Genomic DNA, 27513 nt, shown 5'->3' on the forward strand with positions numbered 1-27513 from the left:
TTGTAGATGGACCTTTAACACAACAGTTTTTGATGCTCAAACAAAAATGTTTACAGTGGGGTTCTTCACCTTACTAATGTTGCTCTCTTGATGTTCATGTTCGTTAAAACTGGAAGCCTGTCAGTTTATTCTGCGTATTAATCATTGTAGGGTTTTGTGGACTGTTTCTTGGTTTTGAGCTGTAGGTTGTGAACTACCTCGGTGGTTTAATTTTGTTACTCATCTTGCATTTCACTAATATTTAGCGAGAATTAATAACGGGTCTTTTTTCTTTTGGTAACAATTGCAGATCTGTTACTACTCAACAACTGAACGATGTTTATTTGAAATGGCAGAGACAGTCCGAGCTTCTCAAGGACAGTGACTTCCGTTTCCAGGAACCTATCATGGCTCTGCGCACTGTAATTTTAGAGATCTTGCTTGAAAAGGAGAATGAAATTAGCAAAAGAGAATGTGTTAAAGACATCCTGACCAAACATCTAGTGGACCTCTCTAGATTGGCAAGAACTGCTAAAAATACACAGGTAACAAATTCCAGGAAAGATCAGTGACAGATGTTTAGGTTTTTAGTTTATAAAAGAACTTCATTTTTTAACAGTACTAAAGATTAACTCTATTCTAAGTTTATTCAATTAATCAATTAGTTGGAGACATAAACTATGTTGAACTTATTAATAAATTGTATTTATGGGCATGTTTTCTGAATTTGTTCATAACTGTAAGTACTCTGTGAGGCAGATAATGCAAAAATGAAATTCTTAGTGAAGAATGCTCTTATAGCTCTGTTACTTTATTTTGATGCAGTTTTATATATCAAGCTTTTGCTTGTGTCATACTGTTGTAGTGTTCCAGAGCAAAGCTGCTGAAAGAACTTCATTGTATCTGTATATTTAGTGTTGTCTTCAAGGTTTTATACTCTCACCGCACCATTGCACTGTGGTAAATCTCTCTCTGTCAATGACTTAACGGGATTTGCAGTATCAGTGGTTTCTGCAGCTGCTAATGCATTTAAGGTCCAGAGTCAGCCTTGGCCTGTTCTAAGTAGTGCACCTGGAGGAGTAGCTCAATAAGAATTTTTAGAGCAACAATATCATCCAAGAACCTCTGCAGAAAATAGTTCCAGCTAAATATATAACCTGGAAATATGCTTAACATTTCACATATGTGAAACAATGTTAAACTTCAGTTTCGGGAAGTTTCTAACTCTTTTTGTGAATCATGATGAAATCCATAGAACAGCTGTCTTTGATTTCGTAAATTTACTCAGTGCCTATGGAATTTTTGGGGAAAATTACATCTTCAGAATTTTTTTATCTCATGCTTGCCCAGCCACTAGCACTGTGGTGATGAATGTCCTGCAAGAGCCTCAACAGAAGTTAATTCTTTTTCATTTTGATTTTTATTTACAGAAGAAGATTAAAATTAGGGTGCCGTATTTTGGGGAGGATTAGAAAGTTCTGAAAGATTTGAGTGCAGTGTGTTTCTGAAAACACTATCATTCCAGCCTCTTCAGTGTTGTAGGGCATGTGCAACCTTTGGGGCATACTTCTGGGCCTTACCGGTTTTTCAAACCATGGGTCAATAACCCTTTCCTTTTGGCACACTAGTAGCTGACAACACTAAGTGTCTGTACGTAGGAAAGTTTCTGAGGAAGCGCTCATTGCCACTAATGGCTTTTCTTCCACTTTGGTGCCACTGCCATCCATCAGGAGAAGGAAGAGAGTACCATACAGAATCAGAATCACAGAATGGTGGGGGTTGGAAGGGACCTCTGGAGATCATTAGTCCAACCGCCTGCTAAAGCAGGTTCTTCTAGAGCAGGTTGCACAGGACTATGTTCAGGCTGGTTTTGAATATCTCCAGGGAAGGAGACTCCACAACCTCCCTGGGCAGCCTGTGCCAGTGCTCTGTCACCCTGGTGGAACTTCCTGTGCTCCAGTTTGTGCCCGTTGCCCCTTGTCCTGTCACTGGGCACCACTGAAAAGAGTCTGGCCCCGTCCTCTTGACACCCGCTCTTTAGATATTTATAAGTGTTGATAAGGTCCCCTCTCAGTTTTCTCTTCTCCGGGTTAAAGAGCCCCAGGTCTCTCAGCCTTTCCTCGTAAGAGAGGTGCTCCAGCCCCATAATCATCTTCATAGCCCTCTGCTGGACTCTCTCCAGTAGTTCCCTGTCCTTCGTGAACTGGGCACCCCAGAACTGGACACAGTACTCCAGATGTGGCCTCAACAGGGCAGAGTAGAGGGGGAGGAGAACCTCCCTCAACCTGCTGGCCACTCTGCACTAAGAATAGTGCATCCCAGCATACCATTGGCCTTCTTGGCCACAAGGGCACATTGCTGGCTCATGGCCAACTTGTCTACCACAACTCCCAGGTCCTCTTCCACAGAGATGCTCTCCAGCAGGTCGACCCCCAGCCTGTACTGGTGCAAGTCACACTGACACAGAACCATCACACTGAGCGCTAATTGAAGTACCTAAACTTACATTGTCATTTACAGGCATTCTTACATTTTAATTGTTTACCTTGCTTATTTAAAGGTTGGATTGATTTGGTTATTGGTTGGACAACTTGTGAAAATATGCTTTAGTCTCAATCTTTGACATTGTTAAAAAGATAGTTTGCTCTTTGTACTATCACAGTGATGTAAGATTACTAAACAATGAGGATGTTAGTAGTGTTATAAGTGAAGAGCTAGGCATACAAAAGAATTAGTGTATAGTGGTGCCATTTTTCTTACTACTTTTCTGCAATCTCTTAGGATGTAATAATCACTAAGCTAAAATTATAAAGCCATTTTTTCATTAGGTACTGATTGTAGAATTTCTGTACTTTATGCCTCCAAGTAATTTGAAATGTTAGACATTGATACTTTATTTTGGAAGTTTGTGAAGTTTAATCTGGTAGTCTGTTTTTGTTGCAAATCAGGATTTTCTGCAAGTATGTAGAAAAATAACTTCATCTCTTTGCCGCAAATAAATTCCTAGCATTGCATAGGCAGAATGTGCTGCACAAGTAGAACAAATGAAGATGGAGTTTAAAAGCATAACTTGCTGTGAAATACATATATTTCATTTAAAGAATTGTTTTTTTTTCAATTTCAGCTTCCAGAAAGAGCTATGTTTCAAATCAAGCAACACAATCCAACAGGGTATGAAGTTTCTGAATGGCAACTAGAAGAAGCTCAGGTTTTCTGGGCTAAAAAGGAAGAGAGTCTTGCACTGAATATTCTTAAAAGGATGATAAAAAAATTAGATGCAGATTGGTTTAAGGTATGTGCTATATAACGTATAAAATTATGGGAATTAAATTATTTAAGATCCTATTTCCACTTTCTGAAGTTTTCCCGTGAAAGAAAATTAAAAGGCTGTCTGCAATATTACTAAATCTATTTTGTACTCTCAAAATGTCTGAAAGCAAAAAAAATCTGTATTAGCAAATCTTACCAAGGGTTTTCAAAGTGAGTCTGTAAGAGTGGCAAATGTTAGAATTCGTTATTCGTTATTTTGCCTCCAGTGCCACCACTGTGAAATATATAGCTTTTTAAAATCAGGGGTGATTTCTCTTGATAAAAAATTAAACTTTTCTTAAACAAAAATGTTACATAGATGTGTATCTTCTTGTTCTGTGCCAATAGTTAGAGAAACTAAGGGCCAAGCAGGATTGTTCAGGCATAGAATCATTTAGGTTGTAAAAGACCTTTAAGATCATCGAGTCCAACCATTAAGCTAACACTGCCAAGTCCACCACTAAACCATGACCCTAAGCACCACATCTACACGTCTTTTAAACACCTCCAGGGACGGTGACTCGACCACTGCCCTGGGCAGCCTGTTCCAATGCTTGACAACCCTTTTGGTGAAGAAATTTTTCCTAATGTCCAGTATAAACCTCCCCTGGTGCAACTTGAGGCTGTTTCCTCTCATCCTGTCACTTGTTACTTGGGAGAAGAGAATGACCCCACCTCACTACAGCCTCCTTTCAGGTGGTTGTAGAGAGCAATCAGGTCTCCCCTCAGCCTCCTCTTCTCCAGGCTAAACAATCCCAGTTCCCTCAGCCGCTCCTCATCAGACCTGTTCTCCAGACCCTTCACCAGCTTCGTTGCCCTTCTCTGGACACGCTCCAGCACCTCAATGTCTTTCTTGTAGTGAGGGGCCCAAAACTGCACGCGGTATTCGAGGTGTGGCCTCACCAGTGCCAAGTACAGGGGCACGATCACTTCTCTACTCTTGCTGCCCACACTATTTCTGATACATATTATCTTGGAAACTGTAACAGTGTACATGTTTTTCTTGGAATAATAGGAATAAAAAATATTTTATGTCTGGTCCTTATTGCGTAAATAAAGACTAATACAGGGAGACACGAATAATATATTTTATACCAAAGAAGCATACTTCTGTTGCAGGCGTTTCCTTGATGCCTGTAGGGAGTCTTAGTGCAAAGGTGGGAGTGAATTGAGGCTTCTATTTCGGTGAGGCTGAAGCTGTACCACAAAGTGCATAGAAATTCCAAGCATGTTTTTGACTGATAAAAATGCACTACTGTACCTCAGACTTCGTTGTCCCTTAAATTAATCCATTATCAAGGAACATAGATATGGCTTGGAGTGCTGTTTCACATCTTTGAATCCTCCTCCATTTACAGGCACACTGAGCTGTGAGTTTTATGTTATACTTCCAAAAATGGAATCTTACCTCAAACAGAGGAGTATTTTCTCATCAAATTTAACTTCAGCAAGTGCTTCTGAATCTTAGTTGTCTTAGATCTTTTTGTAAGCTTTCTGAAAAATTATGTCACTTGATGTGAAGCACAGACTATATTCCCATCTCTGGTTCAGAATCCAAGAACTGAAACAAAAATCCCTCTTTCCTGTCTCAATAATGGGCAATACAAAGTTCCTAAGAAAAAATGTAGGGAATAGTTGGGCTATATGGCCAGAGTACAACCCCAGACTGATTTGTAGCACAAGAACTTCCTGAACCAGAGGTGGCTTCTTCGTAGGCAATTCCTTCCCATGTGTTTTTTATACCATAAATTTGTCCAGTGATTGAGTCTGCGTAAGCTTTTAATATCCAAGAAAACCCTGCAAGAAGGAGTTTCACAACAAGTGTTTTAAAAGCCACTTCCTTTTGTTCATTTTGAATCCCCTGCCTTCATTTGATGTTAGTTCTGATCTTGGAAAAAACACTGAACAGATTTTCCCTGTCTGCATTCTCCATAGGGAGGGAATGTTTTATAGTTACATTTCCAAATAGGTGTAACAGTTTCACAGTTGTATACAAGAAGTCTTTTTCCCCCTCACATGCATCACTTAACATTTCTTTTTTGCTGGTAATTTCATCTTCATCAAGTTTTTTTCATTCCATTTATTGTCCTGTGTTGTTTGGCTGCAGTTCTTCAGTCTGTCCTTGTTTTCATCACCTTGAATAACTCAGTATCATCACCAGATTTTGTGTTCACTGTTCATCACCTTCTCAAGAGTAATGTCTTCTGAACAGCACAGATGACTGGATCTTTGGAGACTTTTCACTGGTGACCTAACTCCAGTGTAAAAAGTGGTCCATTTATTTCTATTGCCTATCTTAGCTCTTTATTCCTCCAAGAATCATGCATTTTATTTCTTGCCACTTAGTTTCTTCAAGAGCTTTTGTAGAAGGACCATGTCACATGACTGTTGGAATCTGTTGGAGTAGGCTGAATCAGACCGATCTTCCTTTGCTTGTTGAGTTCTTCACGAAGTTCTTGAGGTGGGAAATGGGATACATCTGGGGATGCTAAGAGAGTTGGCTGACATCATGTCAAAGCCACTTCTTAGCCCACATCTGAAATAATGTGTCCAGTTTTTGACCACCATTCAAGAGAGACACTGAAAAACTGGAGAGGGTCCAGCAGAGGGCCACTGCAATGATTAGAGCATTGGAGAACTTGGCAAAGGAATAAAGGTTATGGGGATTGGGTTTTTTCAGCCTTAGGAAGTGAAGGCTTAGGGGGCTCTAGTCACAGTCTTCCAATACCTGAAAGGTAGTTACAGTGAAGATGTAGGTGACTCTGCTCACAGAGATGCACAGTGAAAGGGGAAGAGGCAATGGCACAAGCTGTCTCAAGGGAAATGACATCTGGATATAGGAAGAAAATTCTTTACCACTAAACAGTGAACTGTTTGCCGAAAGAAGTGATGAAATCTCCTTCGCTGGAAATGAATAATCAAGACTCAGTTTAGGAGAGTACTGGAAAACTTAATCTAAAGCCCTGCTTTCAACAGAATGTTGGGCCTGATGGTCTCCAGAGGTTCATTCCAGCCTTGACTTTTCTGTCATTCTGTGATGTCCTTTTACAAAAGCTTTTCTGGCTTTTCTTCGTATTAATCCATCTGTTCTCTTTGTGGAGTTTTTTTGCTAATTTGTCACTTCTGATAAGTGTGTTACTGACCCGTGCTTCCCTGGAACTTCTTAAACTACTGTTGTCACATCTGCCACCTGCCATTCCTCTTACATCAAGGCAGTTTTAAGCAAAACCTTTTATACCTCTTTTAGTAGTTCAGTCATTTCATCTGTGAATTGCTGTAAACGTTTCAGAAAAATATGTTCTGATCCTGTTGAGTTGATAGTTTTCATTTTGTCCATTTATTCAGTAGCCTTTGCTGTTGACACTTCAATAGCAGACAGACCTTTGAATCCCTCATAAAGAAAGGCTTTGCAGTGGGACTCCTCAAGCTCCTCCGCAGTGAACACAAATGCAAATAATTTAGATTTTTGTCTGCTTTTTCTTCTCAGAGTGCTATTTGGTTTATAGCTCCATTGTCTTTTTATCAAGTGGACTGTCTGGTGGCTAGCTGCTCCTAGTATTTTTAAAAAATGCTTTTTTTATTATTTGTGCAGTCTCCTTCGAGTTGTTTGGGTTTTTTGGAGAGACTGGTGGTAGTTTTTTATTTTTTCATTTGACAGGATATTTAGATTTCTTTAATATATTTTCTTTTTCACTTGAATAAAAATTCATTTTGTATACTGATGTGGTAAAATTTTCTTCATGTTTACTTTTGTTTTAGCTATGATGGCTTTCTTTGAGTATTTTTTGGAGGATAATAAACATTCACTTTTAATCCATTATACATTATTAAGGAATATCACACTTCAGAAAAGCTGGAGGATTTTGGGCCAAGTTCTCCATACATATCAGGGCAAAATCAAGAGTTGCTGCTCCTCTTTTGATTTTCATGATTGCTCCATGAATTGGTTGATGAGAGCCTCCAAAAATTTAGTCCTTCTCTCACCTTCCAGTGTTACATTTACCCTGTCAACATGAGGAGGTTTTGTGTATTTGCAGCCTATGATATCCTTCAGTATTTCACAGTCAGTGTTGCCATCTTGATCAGGTGGTCTTTAAGATGTACCCTATACTGAAAGTATTTTGGAAACACGTCCTGCTATATATTGGAAGCTGAGCTTCCAATCTGGAGACAAGTCCTTGGAAACCTGCTCCATCATCTTCTCAGAGCACTTTTAAACAAGTTTCCATGCAGAGGTCTGTCTGAAGAATTTAATCATCACACATAATTACCGCAATTCCTGAATGTTTCCTGTGGAGTGTACTATGGTACTTCAGACTAAATGGGGATATTAGAAAATACAGTTCTGGAAACGTGGTGTGAATTTATTTAAATTTTTTGTACATTTTGTCATTGTTTTATTCTGGTTTTCATTGTTCAAACTGTCAGGTATTTAAAAATATGTGCTATCCTTTAGTCTAACATAGAATGTGAATGTGATTTAAGGTTATTGACTACTGTAGATGTGGATGGTAAATGACTCTGTAGATACATTATGTGTAATAGGCCTGAGTGATTGAATTATATTCAGGGTTTAAAAGCTTTATAAATTGCCGGCCTCTTATGTAAAAGGTATTTTTGTCTGATGCCTCCTTCTTTTTTTCTTTTTTTTCCCAAAACTTGCTTTCTCAAAGGTTGAGAATGATAGTCATCTGAAATTGATGTACACAGAGTGTTTGAGGCTATGCGGAACCTGGTTAGCAGAAACATGCTTGGAAAATCCTACAGTCATCATGCAGAAATACTTAGAAAAGGTACGTCCGGTCTTTGAAATGTGCAGTCTTTGAGATAGCGCTGTGCTAAAATATGGTGTTAAAATGTCAAGTAAGTTTTTCAATGCAGCCTATATTTTTCTGGATTAAAAATACCGTTTCTTATAAAAATATTATAGTTTCGCATAGTACTGTATAACACTGTAATCTTACAAAATATTCAGAATATGGCCTTACAGAATTCAGAGAGAAACTTCTTTCTAATATTGGCATAGAAGTGCAGTGATGACAACTACTAGTCCAGTTTCCCTTTCCTATTCCACTCCATCCCCATCCTTTCTTTCTCAGGACAGATCATTCACTTATGTTTTCAGTATGTGCATTGTATTTGAAACATTCTCTTTCCAGGTGCTGGAAGTCTTGTTCTAGTGTTTCAAAGTACTGTTTTTGTGGTGGTTTTTTTTTAACTCTTAATCAGTAATAGAAACATTTTTATTAATATTTGTCCACTCTGCATTTCTATATTTCATGCTAATTTGTGAAACTCTACATAGTTGCCTTTCTGTGTTACTGTCTACATACTTTCTTCACTCTGATGATTTTAATCAATGACTTTCACATATAATTTCCTTTCCTTTTTGCACTTTTTGGACTGTCTTCTATTTTTTTCTCACCACCTTATGATATCAGGTTGTAAAATTTCATGCCTAGTTAGTCTAAAGATAGCTAGCTGTAGGAGACTTCTGTATGGTTACTAAAGCTGTTTCGTCCAGGATAATGTTTTTGACTGTTTGCACTGAAACACTCCTCAAAGTTTAAATTCACTTAGGAAAAAAATATTCAGCCTGGTAGGTTTTATTTTTTATGCATATATATTCTGTCATAGGCAACATTAAGTAACCTGTTTGTGCAGATGACGCTGCTTGAGTGGCGAGGTTGGACAAGATGACCTCCGGAGGTCCCTTCCAACCTCACTCATTCTGTTTTTCTGTGATAATTAGTTTAATCAAGTATTATGCAGCACTATTAAATCTGATTATCAGTCTTACCGTTATTATAACTTCCCTTTTAGGCTGTTGAAATTGCTGCAAGCCACAGTGGAGACAGCAGTGATGAGCTGAAGAAAGGAAAGATGAAGGCTTTCCTGTCTTTGGCTCGTTTCTCAGATAATCAGTACCAGCGAATTGAGAATTATATGAAATCCTCAGAGTTTGAAAATAAGCAGGCGTTACTGAAGAAGGCCAAGGAGGAGGTTGGCCTCCTCATGGAGCGTAGAGTTCAGACAAATAGGTGAGTGTTCAAATGGAGAGGTGGTTACTATGGAGCTATCAAATGTTCCATCTTTACTAATTCTTTGGGCAAGTGGTACAGCATGGATCACATCTCTACAGCTGAATTTTTCTTTCTCTGCAAAACAGTGGCCAAATCTGTAGTGTGTGTTGTGAATAGTTTCTGAACTGAACATGGTCTCGGAGAGTGATAGATAGCGTGGGCCAAAACTAAGCCAAGGAGTGTTACAACACTTAAACAGTATGGATGATCATGGGCCAGAATTCATGTTTATTTTCTGGATCTCTTCAGTTTATTTGACAGAGAAAATGTGACAGAGTAAAAATAAATAAGTTTGAGATTTTTCTCCGTTACACATTTGGTGAAAAAGTAGAATTCATCTTAATACAGAGTTCTTAAAACATTTAGTAAGAGCAATTGCAAGTGAAATAAAAAAATTGAACTTCAGCTGTTGGAAACTGAAGTCTTTAAACAAAAGATCTGTACTGGATGTTCACATTTATACCAATATGGAGATTAAATCATTAAAAAAAAAAAAGACACTGACTGAAAATTTACTTAGAGTGGTGGGTCTGTGTGGACATAGACCAAAGGAATGGCTCCCACAATTTGTTTTCTCAGTTGTTTATTTTACTGTGCTTGTACATAGAAAACAAGTTAAAAAATGTTAAATTAGTAAGTAAATAAGCTAGGGATAGCCTTGCTGTTAGTCCGTTAAGAGATAATTTGTTATTTAAAAATTAATATCTGTTCACATAGATACACAGTGAAGGTTCAGCGAGAACTTAAACTGGATGAATGTGCCATACGTGCCCTAACTGAGGATCGGAAACGTTTCTTGTGTAAAGCAGTGGAGAACTATATCAGCTGTTTACTAAGTGGAGAAGAACATGATATGTGGATCTTCCGACTCTGTTCCCTGTGGCTTGAAAATTCTGGAGTTGATAGAGTCAATGAAATGATGAAGGTATATGTCTGCTGTTGCTTTTCCTTATGCTTTGACATTAAATTATCCATCTTCCTCCTTCTCCCCCATCTTTCTAGAAGATGAATTTAATTCTGTGAGGTGTGCTTTCCTATGTATCTCCTGAACTTTTCCCTCTGAACTTTTTTGCAGTCATCATTGATCATCAGTTAGTTTTACATCAGCGAGAGCTGTAATTATCAATGTATGTTAAATTAATTTAATTTAGCATTTTAATTTGACGAGTCTGTATGATTAACAGTTGGTGGGATGGTTGGTGGGGGAATCTGGAGCACAGGTTATTTTTACTCCTTCCAGTTGTGGCCAGTGACATTAGAAGAAACAGACGGATCCAGTCTATTAATACATGGCTCCATGGCTGGTGCCACCGCCACAGTTTTGGGGTTTTCAATAATGGGATGGCCTACACGGCACCTGGCTTGCTGGTGTCAGACGGGATTTACCTTTCTCAAAGGGGGAAGAGGGTCTTTGCTCAGGAGCTTGCAGGGCTCACTGACAGAACTTTAAGCTAGACATGAATGGGGAGGGGGATAATATCAGGCTTGACTTTGACAAGCTGTGGGATGACACTCCATGGTTAGAGGGACGGGGAGCTGGCAACGGCCCTCAGCCTGTTGCTCTGAGGCGTGCTGGGTACACTGCAGTGCACTTGAAGTCTTATGGAGATGAGCCAGGGGCTCCTGAGGTAATAGGAGCCAACAGACAAACACCAGTGAAATCCATCGAAGGAATTAAGGGGTGTTCCTCTAAGAAGGTGACATGGCCGACAGCCCAGCTGAAGTGCCTCTACACCAATGCGCGCAACATGGGAAACAAACAGGAGGAGTTGGAAGCCAGCATGCTGCTAGAAAGCTATGACCTGGTTGCTGTTACTGAAACTTGGTGGGACAAGACCCATGACTGGAGTGCAGCTGTCGGTGGCTACAGGCTGTTCAGAAGTGACAGGCAAGGAAGGAGGGGCAGGGGCATGGCTCTCTACATGAAGAAACAGAGTGTGAAGAGCTCACTCTGCAGAATAGCCATGAGCAGGTTGAAAGCTTGTGGGTAAGAACTAGACACCAAGGCAACAAAGGGAACCTTGTGGTTGGGGTCTGCTACAGGCCACCCCATCAAGGGGAGCCTGCAGACGAAACCTTCTTACTGCAGCTACAGAAGGCTTCGCACTTACAGGCTCTCATCCTGCTGTGGAACATCAACCACCCTGACATCTGCTGGAAAAGCAGCATAGGGAGCTGTAGGCAATCCAGGAGACTCCTGGAGTCCATGGGCAATAACTTCTTAAGCCAGGTAATAGACTGCCCTACCAGAGGCGATGCCGTACTGGACCCGATGATCACCAGTGGAAGTGAGCTAATCAGGGACATCAAGATTGGAGGCAGCCTGGGCTGCAGTGATCATGCACTGGTGGAGTTCTCAGTCCTGAGGGACATGGGTGAGGCAAAGAGTAAAGTCAGGACTCTGAGTTTTAGTAAAGCAAACTTCAGCTCTTCAAGGAGTTGGTCAATAGGACCCCTTGGGAAACAGCCCTCAGGGACAAGGGCACAGAACAGAGCTGGCAGATCTTTAAGGACACTTTCCACAGAGCGCAAGAGCTCTTGATCGCCAGGTGCAAGAAACTGGGGAAGCAAGGCAAGAGACCCACATGGCTGAGTTGAGACCTGCTGGTCAAACTAAAGGGCAAGAAGGAAATGCACAGGCACTGGAAGTGGGGACGGGTATCCTGCGAAGAGTATAGGGATGCTGCCCGGATGTGTAGGGTTGGGGTCAAGGCATGGCTGCAGCTGAACTTGGCAAAGGATGCAAAGAATAGTAAGGGCTTCTACAGCTATGTCAACTGGAAACGGAAGGTTAAAGAAAGCGTACCCACCATGATGAGCAAGTCTGGCAAGCTGGTAACAAAACAAGGAGAAGGCTGAGGTACTCAGCGATTTTTTTCTCAGTCTTCGCTGGCAACCTCTCTTCCCGCACCCCTCATGTGGATGGGCTGCAAGATGAGGACTGGGGAAGCAAAGTCCCTCCCACTGTAAGAGGAGACCAGGTTTGTGACCACCTGAGGAACCTGAACATACATGTCTCTTGTAAGGCTCTTTACTTAAGGCCCTGATGCATCCCAGAGTCCTGAGGGGATTGGCTGATGTAGCTGCCAAACCACACTTCATGATATCTGAAAAGTCATGGGAGTCAGGTGAAGTCCCTGGGGACTGAAAAAAGGGAAACGTTGCACCCATTTTTAAAAAGGGTAGAAAGCAGGATCCCGGGGAACTTCCGACATGTCAGCCTTACCTCTGTGCCTGGGAAGACCATGGAACAGATCCTTCTAGAAGCTCTGCTAAGGCACACAGAGGACAGGGAGGTGATTTGAGACAGCCAGCATGGCTTCACCAAGAGCAAATCCTGCCTGACCAACCTAGTGGCCTTCTATGACAGAGTGACTACATCAGTGGACAAGGGAAGAGCTACGAATGTCATCTATCTGGACTTCTGTAAGGCCTTTGACACAGTCCCCCAAACATCCTTCTCTCTAAATTGGAGAGATAGGGCTTTGATGGATGTACTGTTCGGTGGGTGAGGAATTGGTTGGATGGTCACATCCAGAGGGTAGTGGTCAATGGCTCAATGTCTGGATGGAGGTTGGTGACAAGTGGTGTCCCTCAGGGGTCCATATTGGGACCAGTGCTGTTTAATATCTTCATCAGTGACAGACAGTGGGATGAAGTGCACCCTCAGCAAGTTTGCAGGTGACATGAAGCTGAGTGCTGCGGTTGACACGCTTGAGGGGTGGGATGCCATCCAGAGGGACCTGGACAAGCATGAAAAGTGGGCCCATGTGAACCTCATGAGGTTCAACAAGGCCAAGTGCAAGGTCCTGCACTTGGGTCGGGGCAATCCCTGTTACCAATACAGGCTGGGGGATGAAGGGATTGAGAGCAGCCCTGCAGAGAAGGACTTGGGGGTGTGGGTGGATGAAAAGCTGGACGTGAGCTGGCAATGTGCGCTCACAGCCCAGAAAGCCAGTTGCATCCTGGGCTCCATCAACAGAAGTGTGGCCAGCAGGTCGAGGGAGGTGATTCTCCTCCTCTGCTCTGGTGAGACCCCACCTGCAGTACTGCATCCAGCTCTGGGGTCCTCAGCACAGGAAAGACATGGACCTGCTCGATTGGATCCAAAGGAGGACCATGAAGATGATCAGGGGGCTGGAGCACCTCCCCTGTGAGGACACACTGAGAGAGTTGGGGTTGTTCAGCCTGGAGAAGAGAAGGCTCCAGGGAGACCTTATTGCAGCCTTTCAGTACTTAAAGGGGCTTATAAGACTAGATATAAGGAAGAAATTTTTTACAATGAGGGTGGTGAAACACTGCCACAGGCTGCCCAGAGAGGCGGTAGAAGGCCCATCCCTGGAAACATTCAAGGTCAGGTTGAACAGGGCTCTGAGCCACAGAATCACAGACTGGTAGGAGTTGGAAGGGACCTCTGGAGATCATCTGGTCCGAATCCCCCACCAAAGCAGGTTAGCCTAGAGCAGGTCACACAAGAACGCATCCAGATGGGTTTTGAATATCTCCAGAGGAGACTCCACAACCCCCCTGACCCACCTGATGTAGTTGAAGATGTCCCTGCTCACTGCAGGGGGGTTGGACTAGATGACCTTTAAAGGCCCCTTCCAAACCCAAACTATTCTATGATTCTTTTCTATGATTCTATGATTAAGCATATCTCATGGTCTTTCACTGTTGTCACCTTGTTCTTTACATAGCTTGGATACTACCCATCTTCAACATCCTTCAGTATGTTATTCTAGTTTGTATTATATATACTTTTAGGTGAAAGGATATGTTTTTAGATTGTCTATATAACACAGTAGCCAGGGATCAGTAAAGTTCTCATTCTCAGGCTAGTTCTATCATTTCTAGAATTGGGCAGGAAATATGTTAATTCTTACCTGAACTATCTGTTTATAAGAGATCTGTATAATTTGTTTCTTCACTTTGTGTTATAATTAATTTCGAAAAATAGAAAATGTTTCTTTCCTCATATTTTTAACACATGAATGTTTCTTGTCTTAAACTAGATTGTAATTTTTTTTTTATTAGGATTGTCTCTTGCCACAAAGAATCTAGAACTGAATTCTGAGTCAATGTGTGTAAGCTCTGCTCTAATAGAATAGAAAATAGTAGTTTTCTTGTGAAGGACTTGTGGCATTTAGGAGACATGGACCGAGATGATGTGATACTTACTGGATTGCCATTTGATCCTACAGCAATGGTTACTCTCAGTCTGAAAAAAAAGTCAAAAACAAAATTTCTAGCCCTTGCCTGGTATTTTATGATTACAGGGGGTTTTTTGTACAAGTATAGCTTTCTAACTGAATTTTCTCTACTACAGAAAAATGCAGAGAAGATCCCTTCGTACAAGTTTTTGCCTCTGATGTACCAGCTGGCTGCTCGGATGGGAACCAAGATGATGGGTGGTTTAGGATTTCATGAAGTTCTGAATAATGTAATTTATGGGTTTTGTACCTAAAGATGTCTTGATTGGCTTAGTGGTGCATACTTCAAAACAATATGTATCTTCCTTTGTGCAGATACAGCTAAATAAGTTATGTAGGTGATAAAAGTGTATTAAAATGAGTGATGCAAAATTGGTGTAGTCAGGGCAGAGGGGGAGAGGGTTTGGGACTCTTTTCCTTGCTTTTTAATTGATTTTCTTGTTGTGTATAAGAATAGTCTTATGCAGGTATAGGAATGTACTTTGTATTTTAGTTGTGGAAATACCATCTAAGTATTACTTTTTATTTCTTATTAGGAACTTTAGAAGTTCAAAAGAATTAATAAAATAAGTATCTTTTTTTCTTCTGTACAGTTTATAGTAATGGGATCTTTTTGTTTTTCTTGACAGCTAATGTCTAGAATTTCACTGGATCATCCACATCATACTTTGTTTATAATATTAGCTTTGGCAAATGCTAACAAAGATGAACTCCTCACAAAACCAGATGCCATAAGAAGAAATAAGTTAATTAAAAATGCACCGAAAGAGATCTCCCAGCTTGATGTGGTGACTACAAATGCTTCTATTCTATTAATCATATTCAGTCCTTTCATTTTGTTAAAAAATGAAAAAAAAAAAAAACAATTATGTCAAGGAGTATTTTGATGTAGAGCTCAACAGCTGACTTTTGTTAAAAAGAGTAGGAGGAAAAAAGTGCTTTTAATAATAGAAAAACCTCCTTCTGTGCATACATTGGTAATTACTATTGAGAGAAGTAATTATGGGGTTGAACAAAACATGGTTAACATTTCCTGGAACAAATAGACCCAATTACTGCGAAGAGTTTTGTGGTAGATATCCTTGATGTGTGATTCTGTAAAAGGCGTTTTAGATGCAACAAAGACTTGAGTGGGTTTATCGTTAAAAGTACAATATTGTTAAAAGTTAAAAGAATTGAGTATTTTTTCTGCTTTGAGTGGTAACATCTGTTCTGCATAAGTTTTTAGCCTTGTGCAGTTTATCTTTTGTTACTTTATATGACCTTTATGTGTTAAAAGCCACGATAATGGGCAATACTGAACTGTGGCTTCAGGTTAGTGTTATTATTGCTTAATTTTTGTTGGAACCTGCCTTTGGAATCATCTCATACATAGATTAATGCCCCTTCTCTCCCCCATCACTGTAGACCTGGCATGGTTGTTTGGCATTACCCTCTTACCCCCCCCCACTGATATAATTTTTTGCCACATTTTTATGTGTATTTTTTTGCCTTTCTCTCAGATTTGTGGTTCTTGTGTGGTCCTACCCTTAGGAGTAGGATTATACTGAACTCAACAAAGTCTCTCAGAGTTAGGTACAGAAGGGACACATGGCCAGATTTTTGCCTTTTGCATACAGGCTTTTTCTTCAGTTGGGGGGAAATAATGGAAGCGGGAAGGTGATGGAAGAACACAATCTACCCACCCCTTTTTCTGAAGAATTTTTGCAGGTTTTTTTGCACTTTGCCTAGACAGATTTGCTTCCTCTCCATCCCCAGTAATATTTTACTTTACTCATTATTTCAGATTAGTCTACATGGAGCTTTTCTTCAAATTATTTCTGTTCATATCCAAAGGGCTGTCCATTATTGCAATGTTCTCTGTTTTCATAGGATGGATCTCAATTGTACTTATTTGACTGCATGTTATGATGCATCTTTAATCTTACAAGGTGTAGTTTGCAAGGTCTGATATTTGTATTCTCTTGGGGGTTTTTAGGACAGAATGGAGGCTGCTCGCAATATAATCAATATTGTAAGAAAAAGGAGAGCTCGTATGGTTAGAAACATTGAAGCACTTTGTGATGCTTACATCACGTTAGCAAATGTAGATGCTACTCCATGGAAATCTCAAAGAAGTAAGTCTTGGAAAAATTTTTTTTGCTTTTAATAGTGAAGATACATTTTATTTTCTTGTGTTAAAAAGTGTATTTCTAAATATTGATACTTAGTTAAATGAGATACGATGCCAGCACTGCGTCCTGTTTTTCATAAATGTACAACTTGGCCTAGATTAAAAGTCGTAGTAACCGCTTGCACTGAAAGTTCAGACTTTCTGAGTATGAAGCTCCAGGAAACTCCAGTTGTCCTGTGGTCGTCTTCATCAGCTCAACAGAAGTATGCAGTGAGGTTTTGGGTCCCAAAAGCAATGTAAGCTGGTTTTTGTGAACTTCAATTTGTGTTTATAGTTCTGAATTTAAAAATATGAATTCCTTTTATTTACAGAAGGAATAAATATTCCAGCTGACCAGCCAATTATTAAACTGAAGAACTTGGAGGATGTTGTTGTTCCTACCATGGAAATTAAGGTGACTGAAGTTGACATAAATGTAGACTAGAATTTCAAATCATAGAATCAACTTCAAATTTTTGTAACGGCAGTCAGGGCACATATCGCTACATCAAATTCCCATGTTCTTTACAGGTCAGCCTACCAGGGGTACTTCACTGTCAGGTGGGAGATGCAGGGTGAGATGGTTTCCTTAGGCCTTAGAAGAACCTTGACCCCAAGTCTTACGTTTGTTGGATAGTGGCTTATTGTGGCTTGTTGTATGAAGATGTCTTTGCCACTGCCACTCTTACCACCGACTAGTCTTTCATTGATAAAAGGGGTGATGAGCTACCTAAATCCCAGAGAGGATTTGGGAATCTGAATCTCCTATTTTGTAGGTGCTAGCTCAGAGTTTCAGGGAGGCACTTAATGTCCAGAAAGGTGTGAGAATTAATAGATATGCCTCTTCTCCTGTTCCTAAATGGCCAGCTGATATGTTTTTACCATTCAGTGAATGATCCATTCCCATTAGCATAAGTGTTTGATTGGATGGGTGCATGGGCACTCATTCTTAGATGCCACATGCTCTGCCTAGGAAACGTACCGGTTTCAAGAGTGTAGAGTTGCTTTTTGGGCTAGCCACGTAAAATTTAAATGTTACGGAGCCAAACTTCCCTGTGTTGAAGTCCCTTAGGCTATGTTCATAAAGCTAATAAAACAAGCCAAGGACTGTTTTATGCTGTTTGACTTCAGAGGCCAGAAATTGCCACCGATGCTAAATAGCATTTGTTTGTAGGTCTCCTGTTGGCCCCAGGTGTTGCTCCTTTGTACAGCCTGATTGTCCTTTTCTTTGCCTTTCTTCTCCTTCAGGACAGACTGTCTGAGATAGTTGGAGGTCTGTGATGTAAACAGCTGGAGCAATACTTCCTTACAGCTACCTGAGCAGGGTTGCGTTGTGGCGTGAGGATATGGAGGATGGCTGAAGATACAGATCCTGTAGATCACAACAGTTTTAGTGTTGTGGATTGGGTCCGTTTGCAGCCCAATGTAAGCCTAATGCCTCCCAGCCATACATGACCATGTTCTTGGGAGAATGCTGGTTGGGACAGGCTGAAATTGTGTCTGAGCTGGTTTAGTGGAAGTCAGCAGCACCATGTCCCCTACCAATGAGGTGAACAAGGAGGAATCTAACTCACTGCAGCATATTTTTGTAGCCATTATCCTTGTAGGTGATGGAAAGCTGATATTAATATTTAGCATATAGTCTGCTGATGAGGTTTGCAAACAACTCATTACCACTTCCTCTAAAATGGAGGTAATATTTATATTAATTTTAAACTAATTTATAATTCCAGGTGGATCCCACAGGACAATATGAAAATTTGGTGACAATAAAGTCTTTTAAGCCGGAATTTCGCTTAGCAGGAGGCCTGAATCTGCCTATAATAATAGATTGTGTAGGGTCAGATGGTAAAGAAAGGAGGCAGCTGGTTAAGGTAGGTTCTGTCAGTTGTAATGGCATCCCAGAGACTTGGCATGTTGGAATTTTTTTTAAGTTCTCTTGTCAGTTTCTCATATATCACTTCGGTACCATGAGCAGACTTTTCATGGTTCAGGAATGCTTTAATAAAGGAAATTACAAAGTAATAATAAGTAATATAACAATAATTTAAATAATAATATACTAACAAGTAATAGTATTATATATTTTTGTAATTATGTTTTAACAATGCGTGTAATATACAGTAGCTTACCTGACAGTTACCAGACTTGCGACTTGCATGGTCATGCCGCAGCTAGTGACCTGGAGTGTACAGCAAATAAAAGCCATCACCTTTTTCTTTCTTCCCCATATAAATTCAGAGACAATCAAAAACACGCACATTGAAACATGAATCTCTAAAAAACCTTTATTTCTCTTTAAACTCGGTTGATTTCATTCTGTCTGTCTTTGAATGTAAACATTCAGCAGCTGCTGGGAGAATTCTGTTTTGCTGTTAAGTATGGGGTAGTTTTGAAAGTTTTAGAGAAGCATGAATCGCTAGATCTGCATCCAATATTCAGAACTGCAGTACCAACTGATGCTGCTTCAGCTGTGTGCTGGGCTGCTAAATATGGTGAATGAAACATCTGTTTTTATAAAGGGTGCCATAAGCCATGGAAGTTGATTGAAACCTTAATCAAATAACATTTGGCAAAAAAAAAGAAGAAAAGGGTGATGATTTGAGTTAATGATGGTTCTGCTTAAGCAGCTGAGCAGTATTAGAAAACCAAATACAGAGAAACCCCAATTGTTAATTACATTTTATTGCAGGTCATTATTGTGGAAAAGTAACTTGTGTTTTGTGGAATCTTTTTAAATAATTTTGTAGAGGTGCTGAACAAGAAGTTGGATGCTGAAAAGTGTTCTTTAACTGCTTTTTCTGTTTATGCTGAAGGGGCGTGATGACCTGAGACAAGATGCTGTTATGCAACAGGTTTTCCAGATGTGCAATACATTGCTCCAGCAAAACACTGAAACACGAAAGAGAAAGTTAACTATCCGAAGATACAAGGTAACCCTGAACCACTGCTGCAGCAGAGGAATAAATGCTCCCAATAAAGTGTAGTACCCCATTCTCCTCCTTTTAACCCCAAAACAATATAAAAGTGTATTTATTTATGTGTTGTTAAAATAGTCACTGCTTCTTAAGGTATGGAGTAAACAATTAGTACCATTTCATTACTACAATTACAACAATTGGCGGGGGAGTTGGACTAGGTGGTCTCCGGAGGTCCCTACCAACTCCTGCCATTCTGTGATTCTGTAATTACTACAACTGAAATTTTTCCAGATCCTTAAAAAAAAATTCTGATGCCAAATATATATTTAAATATTCTTCAAGGCTTTCTTCATATGAACTTATAAATGAAATGAAATTAAGGCATGCAGTGTCCTTGAATTGTAAGTTGCTGGTCATTAAACTTGAGCATACGAGTTTGTTTATGAATTTTCATTAAATTTAGGCTTGTGATATTCCTTACAATTGAATCCAGAAGTCCCATCCAGGGTCTGTTCATGCAGAATTAGAATTGCAGAACTGTTTTTGTTGGAATTGGAAATACAGGGATAAATTCTTATTGTGAATGCCGAAGATGCATTTGAACAGGAACTTTCCCCTCCTCCTTCCTTTTTATGTGCTTGGGTTTATAATAATAGCTATGAAGGTGACCTCTGAATAAGTACTCTCTAAATAAAAGTAATTGCCTTTCGCGAATGAGAAATGTGCACTCCAGAATCTCTAAAGGAGCTTATCTGCATTGCTAGCATAGTTTTAAGAATTCACAGGTGGAGTGACACGTTTTTATTAATTTTCAATGAAGATTCAGGGTTTTATGTGTGTAAAAATGGGTGAGAGCAGGGAAAAAGAGCATGGGGGTTGCATAATGAGATAAAGAGGCTTTTATAAGAAAAGAAAATTGAAGGAAACAGGCAGTAGCTACTTCTCTGAGGACAGGAGATTGTTCATTCTGGCCATTTCTGTCTGCTGCCTCTGCAACTGAGGTAGCACTTAGAGCCAGTTATGAAGTGAGCAACTGTCCGCTAGGGTGGGAAGCAGACTAAGACAAGCCTGATACGTTCATGCAGCTGCCATGTGTTTGTTCCAGATTTCACTTTTTACATGTAATTCGCACAATGCTTGTATAGACCCATTCAAGCATAGCAAGCTGTTGGCAATCACAGGTCTCCCAGGATACTGATGCAAACATACGAATTGAGTGTAGTCATGAAGTTGGTACTGAAGGACATCATGGAAGGTTCTCTGGGCTAGGAAAAAAATTGCAAGTATTTGATAGAAAAACCTTGAGTCTATTTTATATACATGTATATTTAGAACATAAGTTGTGGTCAGCTATGTGGTTTGCTCTTTTTTCTTTTTAAACAAACCCAACTATGCACCCATGTTCTGCAGCAGGCAATTTCATAGTCGTGTGTGTATAACCTTCCCCCATGCAGCAGTGGTTTTGTTTTTACAGGTGGTTCCCCTTTCTCAGAGAAGCGGGGTTCTTGAGTGGTGCTCGGGAACAACTCCCATTGGGGAGTTTCTTGTGAATGTCGAAGAGGGAGCTCACAAGAGATACAGGCCAAAAGATTACTCCAGTTATCAGTGTCAGAAAATAATGATGGTGAGTCAAAGTAACTCAAAACAGTAGCTGGTTCATGTTCTTCGTGGGGGGGAATTTATGGAGAATTATATACTATGCTTTTATTATATAGTAATGAACATGACCAGTGGCATGGAATTTATAGATCTTCGGACTTCTAGTTTAGTTGAGTTTAGTTTAGTTCCACAAACCACCTCACCGTACATTTAGAGAATTGAAAACAGGTTTACCTGTTACTTTGTATAGTCATGATTGTGCCAGAATTTACTTCTTTTTAAATCTGTATCGTATTAACAGGATAAAAGTATATCTAATTCTGGCTTTGTGCAGCTTGTGCATGTGAGTGAGTGAGAAAGACTTTCTCACAGTGATATGAAGCCATCAGATAAGCTAAGGTACCAGGACAGAGTGCGAGGGGGAGTATCTGCCAACAAGATGCATTTACCTGTACAAGCTGTAAAATACATATACTTGCTGAACCAAAGAAGTAGCAGTGTGTTTTTGCATGTAGCCCATGAGTTGTGTATGAAAATAGAATTGGTTAGTGAAACAGATAGATAGGTGCATTAGTGATTGCTGTAAAAAAGACTTTTAATTCATAGCTCAGAGAGAGAAAGGAATGAGAACAGCATTTGATGGAAGAGAGGGGGTAGAAAGGAGGAATGTATTTCTTTCAGAGGAAGAGGTAATTTCCTTCCAAAGCAGTCGGTCATGGGGAAAACCTGTCTTATGTGTTTAAAGGATGCACAAAAGAAACATTCTGAAGAGAAATACAATATCTTCATGAAAGTCTGTGAGAATTTTCAACCTGTGTTTCGTTATTTCTGCATGGAAAAATTCCTGGATCCAGCTGTGTGGTTTGAAAAACGATTGGCATACACTCGCAGTGTGGCTACATCTTCTATAGGTATTATATTGGATTATTATCAGCAGCTTTTTAGATTATGTAAACAAAGAGTTTACACCATTTCAGAGGTAATGGCTCTTCTGCTTTTGTCGGATGCCAGAAAAGGGAGAGTAGGGGCAAAAAATGCCAGCAAGAACACCAGCATTATTTTTGTAATTAAGATTTCTCATTCATTCCTCCCCACCTCCCCCCTTCCTGCAGTAGAAAGACAGTATGAAATTCTGTTTCTTTGCTTTATGTAGTGGTTTGTATTTTTAGGTTCTGATAGGTTTTTGTAAAGTTTATACCTCACTAATTCTGTTGTTTGGATTTGATATTTTAATCATTTAATTTCTAGCCTCAAATGTTTTAGCTGAGTTGAAAAGCTTAATCTTTTACTGTCTTTGTACTGGCATCATTAGCCATGGCTGAAACGGTTATCTAAGCTGTTGGTTATTTTTCCTTTGGTGTTTCTGTCTTAGTAAGGAAATACATGTGGTTGGATTGTGGATTTTCTTTGGATGACTCAGTTCTGTATTGAGTCACTGGAAGACATTTGATAGTAGATTGTACGCCTTGCAGTAGATCCTATTTCAGATGTTAACATGTACATACACTCCCTTTTTTGCTGAAAAAAAAAAGAATCTACAGTTTAGCAGAATTCAGATGAAAGATTTTTGTAGGAAATACTACTACTTTCCTTGTCCATCAGCTAATAGAAAAACAGCAACGGGTATAAATTGCAACAAGGGAGATTTAGTTTGGAGGTTTTCTGTGTTTAAGGACAGTAAAGCACTGAACTAGGCTTACATGAAAGATCTCATCGTTTGTATCACTTGAGACTTTTCAAACTGACTTGGAAAAGAATCATTCAGGAACTATTTAGGTATAGTAGAGCTGCCCCAAGTGAATTATGGACTGAATTATGTCCAGTCCTGTTTTCTGGATTACATGATACTGTGAGTTAAAAGGTTTTCTTAAAAATAGTAGTAAAAAAAAATCCTAATTTTATCATGCACTTGCTTTTTATCTTTTTTTTTTTTTTTGAAAGCTGTGAAGTTGTTTCCTTAACCTATCTACAGAGAGAAACGGGCAAGAAGTCTGTGGAGTCGATGAAACAATACAGATCTGTATGAGAATAGCCTTTGTGCAATTCCGTTCAGTTAACCTTTTCTTTTTGGATTTGTGGAATGGCATTTGCTCTTTACTGAAATAATATGTATACATGGGGGAAAAAATATTCTCACTTTTAGTGTGTTTGCATGTGTTACACTGATTCTAATAATCTTCTCTCTGTTAAATTTTCCCTGTTTTTTTATGGCATGTAAATATGGTTTCAGCCCTACCTTTTTGTTTTAGTTGGCTACATTCTTGGACTTGGAGACAGGCATGTTCAGAATATCTTGATAGATGAGCAAACGGCAGAACTAGTGCACATAGATCTGGGTAAGTGTGGCAGGCAAGAAAACCTTAATTCTTCTTTACTTTAACACTTTTAAAAACGTTTATTATCCTCTCATTTAGGGGTTGCTTTTGAGCAAGGTAAAATCCTTCCCACACCAGAGACTGTTCCATTTAGATTAACCAGGGACATTGTGGACGGAATGGGTATTAGTGGCGTGGAAGGAGTCTTCAGAAGGTAAGTGCTCCTATATTCTGTAGGGGTAAAGAGGCAGCAGAGTACTGTCGGCATTATGGTTGTGACATGTCAAATAGTTCTGATGCCTGAGAGGAGACTCAGATTTCTGATGATAATATTCAAACCTAAACGCTGTCCTCTAACTCATACGCTCTTATTTATATAACAATTACAAGTTCATTATTGTTGCTCAGCTTTTCATATTCTTCACTAACTAATGGGTTACTGTGACCCTTTTGTGGAATTCCGGGATGGCTCAGTGCTTCCAAAGGCTCCACAGCTAAATTTCATCCCTTGGTTCAGACGGCTGGATTTTTTTCCTTCAGAACTGTATGTTTCTTTCAGAGCTATACTATGTATTCAGAGCTGTTAAGTTTCTTCAAACCATCTTCTCCTAGCTTTTAGTTCTGTTCAGTTCAATGTAAGTAATTTGCAGCCTTTTTCCTCTTTTGGATCATATATTTGATATCACTTCAAGTGCAAAATATGAATCCCACAATAGATTTGAGCTGCAAAACAGAAGAATCCCAAAAGGGCTGAGTTACTGTCAACCTCCATCGTATTTCCTGTGAATGACCCAAAAGAGCCCAGAAAACCAGGACATTTCTCTCATTCGAGATTTTCATGATGTTCGTGAGCACAGTACTTGGAACCCCCAAATGTCATGTCTTTAAAAAAGTGTAGGTGTTGTCTTTGTAAGGTAGCTGCTAACATTCTGTGTATAGAAATATTTCAGACAGTGAAACAGGTAATCTCTTTCCCCTAGGGAATATAATCAGTGAACTAGCCGCTCTCCTTCTGGTCTTACCTTTCTAAGTTTCTCTTTTTTTTCTTTTTTTCTTTTTTTTTTTCAAAATGGAAATATCAGAGACATTACTCACATGTTAGAAATTAACCTTAAAAGGGTGCAAATATTCATTATTTAAATGATGAAAGTACCATTCCATTTTACTGAAAAGAACCTGAAAATACATAAAATATTTTCTAGATGCTGTGAGAAAACAATGGCTGTTATGAGAAATTCTCAGGAAGCTTTGCTGACTATTGTGGAGGTAAGCATTTTTTCATTCTTTCTGATAATAACCTGCCAGAATATCTTCAGTTTCTTGTCTTTGTATGCATGACTATACCAAATATTCATGTCAGGGTTTTTTGCTGAATTTGAATGTAGTAGTGTTGGCCAGGTTTGTTAATTCATGTAATCTTCAATAAAATTGTGAACAGTTGCATTTTCTATGAGAATTACTCATTTCAGACATATGCAGTTTTCCCTCTTCAGTATCCAGACACTTCTAGCCATAGTGCAATGTTCCTAGCATGAGCAGTGCCAGGTGAATTAAATCCTCTTTGCGTAAGTCACAAAGAAGAGAATTTTAAGTAATTTTTAAAAGCAGCTTACACTATGCATTAAAAACTAATGATGATATTTAGAGCCTCAAAGTGTATGAAAAAACGATGTCTTCATTGCTGTGAGAGGGGACTGAGCCAAGTATGAACAACGCAAATACCTGCAAATGATCAGATGCAGTTTTGTTGTTGGGTTGTGTACTAAGCAATTTAGCCCAATTCTGTTGGATTTAAAAACTCAACAAACCTCCTAATATTGTGGTTAGCGTGAGTGCTTCCCTCTGGGCTCGGGCACTGAACTAGCTGTAATTAACAGTTTATATGAAATGGAGGTTTATTTACTGTGCAGGTGCTGCTCTATGATCCTCTTTTCGACTGGACCATGAACCCCTTGAAAGCTCTGTATTTGCAGCAGAGACCAGAGGATGAGGCTGACATGAACTCCACGCTCAATGCTGATCCGCAAGAATGTAAAAGAAAAGCCAGGTGCAAGATTTTTTTCTTACAGTCTGCCTATTGCCCTGTCGCCTTGCTTGGTGGGTTTCTCACTGACTGTTACTCTTGTTCTTCAGGATCCATATCTAATTCACCTGGTTTTCTTTTTTTATTCTGCCAGCAGCGATGACCAGAGTTTTAACAAAGTGGCTGAGCGTGTTCTGATGAGGCTTCAGGAGAAGCTGAAAGGTGTGGAGGAGGGAACAGTGCTCAGTGTGGGAGGGCAGGTGAACCTCCTCATACAGCAGGCCATGGACCCTAAAAATCTGAGCCAGCTCTTTCCTGGATGGAAACCCTGGGTGTGACTTGGAAGGATCCAGCGCGTTTTTATAGGAAACCTATTTTTATGCAGCAAGTGTCTGAACATTTCATATTGGTATTTCACAATTAAAACTTCTATCAGGAGCAACCGTGAAGGCTTGCACTTACTGGTATTCTGTGGATGGTTTGGGATTTTATTCAATAACCTGTTCCTGAGAAAACATTTCTTGTCCGCTTATGTTCACTGTACAGTGTGAAACACCAGCTGGTGTTTTGATGTTCCTTGTGACCTGCAAGGGCTTTGGATGTGTTATGTCCGTAAAGCCTGAGGTTTGTCACCTTTAAGTATATGTTGAATAGCTGGAGTCTTGTATATAATAATTCTGTATGGTAACATGACCGTGTAGAGTGGGTGAGCTAAAAACCGGGAGTCATGAAATAACTAGCTGAAGTGCTTTTCAAAAGGGGGTTATGCTGTAAAGATAATGCTACAGCGAGTATAAAAGAAAACCAGAGAACCTCAAGTTTAATGAACTGAGGATTCTTAGGGTTGGTTTCTTTTTGGCTTCATTAAATGCACACTCCTTTATATAGATCTGGACTTTGAGCCAAGTATAATACGGCTGCTTTTGTTCCTCTTGTAAATGAAATTATGTTGGTAGTCTGTTTTTGTAACATTACTTTAATAGTATAAATCAATTAAAAATACTTAGCTTTTTTAGCTCAGACTTCCTTGATAAAATAGACTGACTATACAATGAAGCTTAGCATACCAGATACACCTCTAAAGCAAACAGCCATTCTGTATCTGGAGTAAATACCTGTCAGAAACATTGCGGCTGTATTTTGAGCACAAAAATCTCATTCTGATTGCACGCAGTTTTACAGAATTCATTGTTCCTTCTGAAATAAAAAGAGCTACTGTAATTGGATAGTCAATGAATACAGTTAATAGGAGAATCCACTCAAGTAACGGTCTCGCTGGTATATTTAATAAATCTTCCCAAATCTTTATATTTAAAAATAGCAACAAAATTTGATGTACTCCCACATTCTTAATTTACACTTTATGTGTTTTTACAGCACTGTAAGTGAAGAATTTCTGATTAGCATTTCACTGATTTTTATTTGTACGGTGTTCCCACAATTTTTATGTTGTGTCTTTGTTTTGTAAGTTAATGTCAACATGGCAAGGCGAGTCTTTCGTATTGTTTTCATGAAGCTGGCATAAATTTCTGTTGATCCTTGGAACCAAATGCGTATCCTGGCTTTTCTGTGGGGAAGAACTCTCATCCAGGGGTACAGTGATTTGTTCTCTGAAAACAAAACTTCCCTGACAGAGCCCGCACTCTGTATGTGAATTTTAAGTGACACTTAGGAAGGGGAGAACAGTCCAACGGAGCAATTACAGAGGGGTGGGTAGGAAAGGACTAAAAAGCACTTAAAAGTTTTTATTTTTAAGCTCAAATTTAAAAAATCAAGTAGTACTTCTGGAATTTTTTTCTCATGCTTCCTGTAGAGGAAATTCTTTAGGGATTTTTTGGGTTACTTAATACTAGAACTCTAGCTGATCATATAAATGAATATCACATAAAAGCACTAGGCGTGTCCTGTCCTTCCTTCCGGAG

At 39.5% G+C, this 27513-nt stretch overlaps 1 protein-coding gene across 4 annotated transcripts in view; it reads left to right on the top strand.

The window, feature by feature from the left end:
• The window catches only part of ATM (ATM serine/threonine kinase), a 77524-nt gene extending 50383 nt beyond the window's left edge, over positions 1 to 27141 (top strand). Inside the window, exons 45-63 of one of the 4 annotated variants that reach the window (XM_086476086.1) lie at positions 290 to 524; positions 3104 to 3264; positions 4439 to 4445; positions 7968 to 8081; positions 9112 to 9329; positions 10089 to 10296; positions 14698 to 14811; positions 15211 to 15369; positions 16560 to 16698; positions 17066 to 17148; positions 18467 to 18607; positions 19550 to 19666; positions 21129 to 21278; positions 21999 to 22164; positions 23503 to 23589; positions 23668 to 23782; positions 24771 to 24834; positions 25479 to 25615; positions 25746 to 27141. In XM_086476086.1, the coding sequence (XP_086332212.1) occupies positions 290 to 524; positions 3104 to 3264; positions 4439 to 4445; positions 7968 to 8081; positions 9112 to 9329; positions 10089 to 10296; positions 14698 to 14811; positions 15211 to 15369; positions 16560 to 16698; positions 17066 to 17148; positions 18467 to 18607; positions 19550 to 19666; positions 21129 to 21278; positions 21999 to 22164; positions 23503 to 23589; positions 23668 to 23782; positions 24771 to 24834; positions 25479 to 25615; positions 25746 to 25929 (2599 nt within the window). In that variant the 3' untranslated portion in view covers positions 25930 to 27141. Of the gene's footprint in view, positions 1 to 280; positions 525 to 3103; positions 3272 to 4438; positions 4446 to 7961; positions 8082 to 9111; positions 9330 to 10088; positions 10297 to 14697; positions 14812 to 15210; positions 15370 to 16559; positions 16699 to 17065; positions 17149 to 18466; positions 18608 to 19549; positions 19667 to 21128; positions 21279 to 21998; positions 22165 to 23502; positions 23590 to 23667; positions 23783 to 24770; positions 24835 to 25478; positions 25616 to 25745 lie in introns of all 4 variants that reach the window. The other 3 variants (XM_086476077.1, XM_086476059.1, XM_086476067.1) reach the window with 3 other exon arrangements.
• Positions 27142 to 27513: the final 372 nt, after the last annotated feature.

Source organism: Leptosomus discolor, chromosome 1 (assembly GCF_034619465.1).
Source record: "Leptosomus discolor isolate bLepDis1 chromosome 1, bLepDis1.hap2, whole genome shotgun sequence".
NCBI classification, from domain to species: domain Eukaryota; kingdom Metazoa; phylum Chordata; class Aves; order Leptosomiformes; family Leptosomidae; genus Leptosomus; species Leptosomus discolor.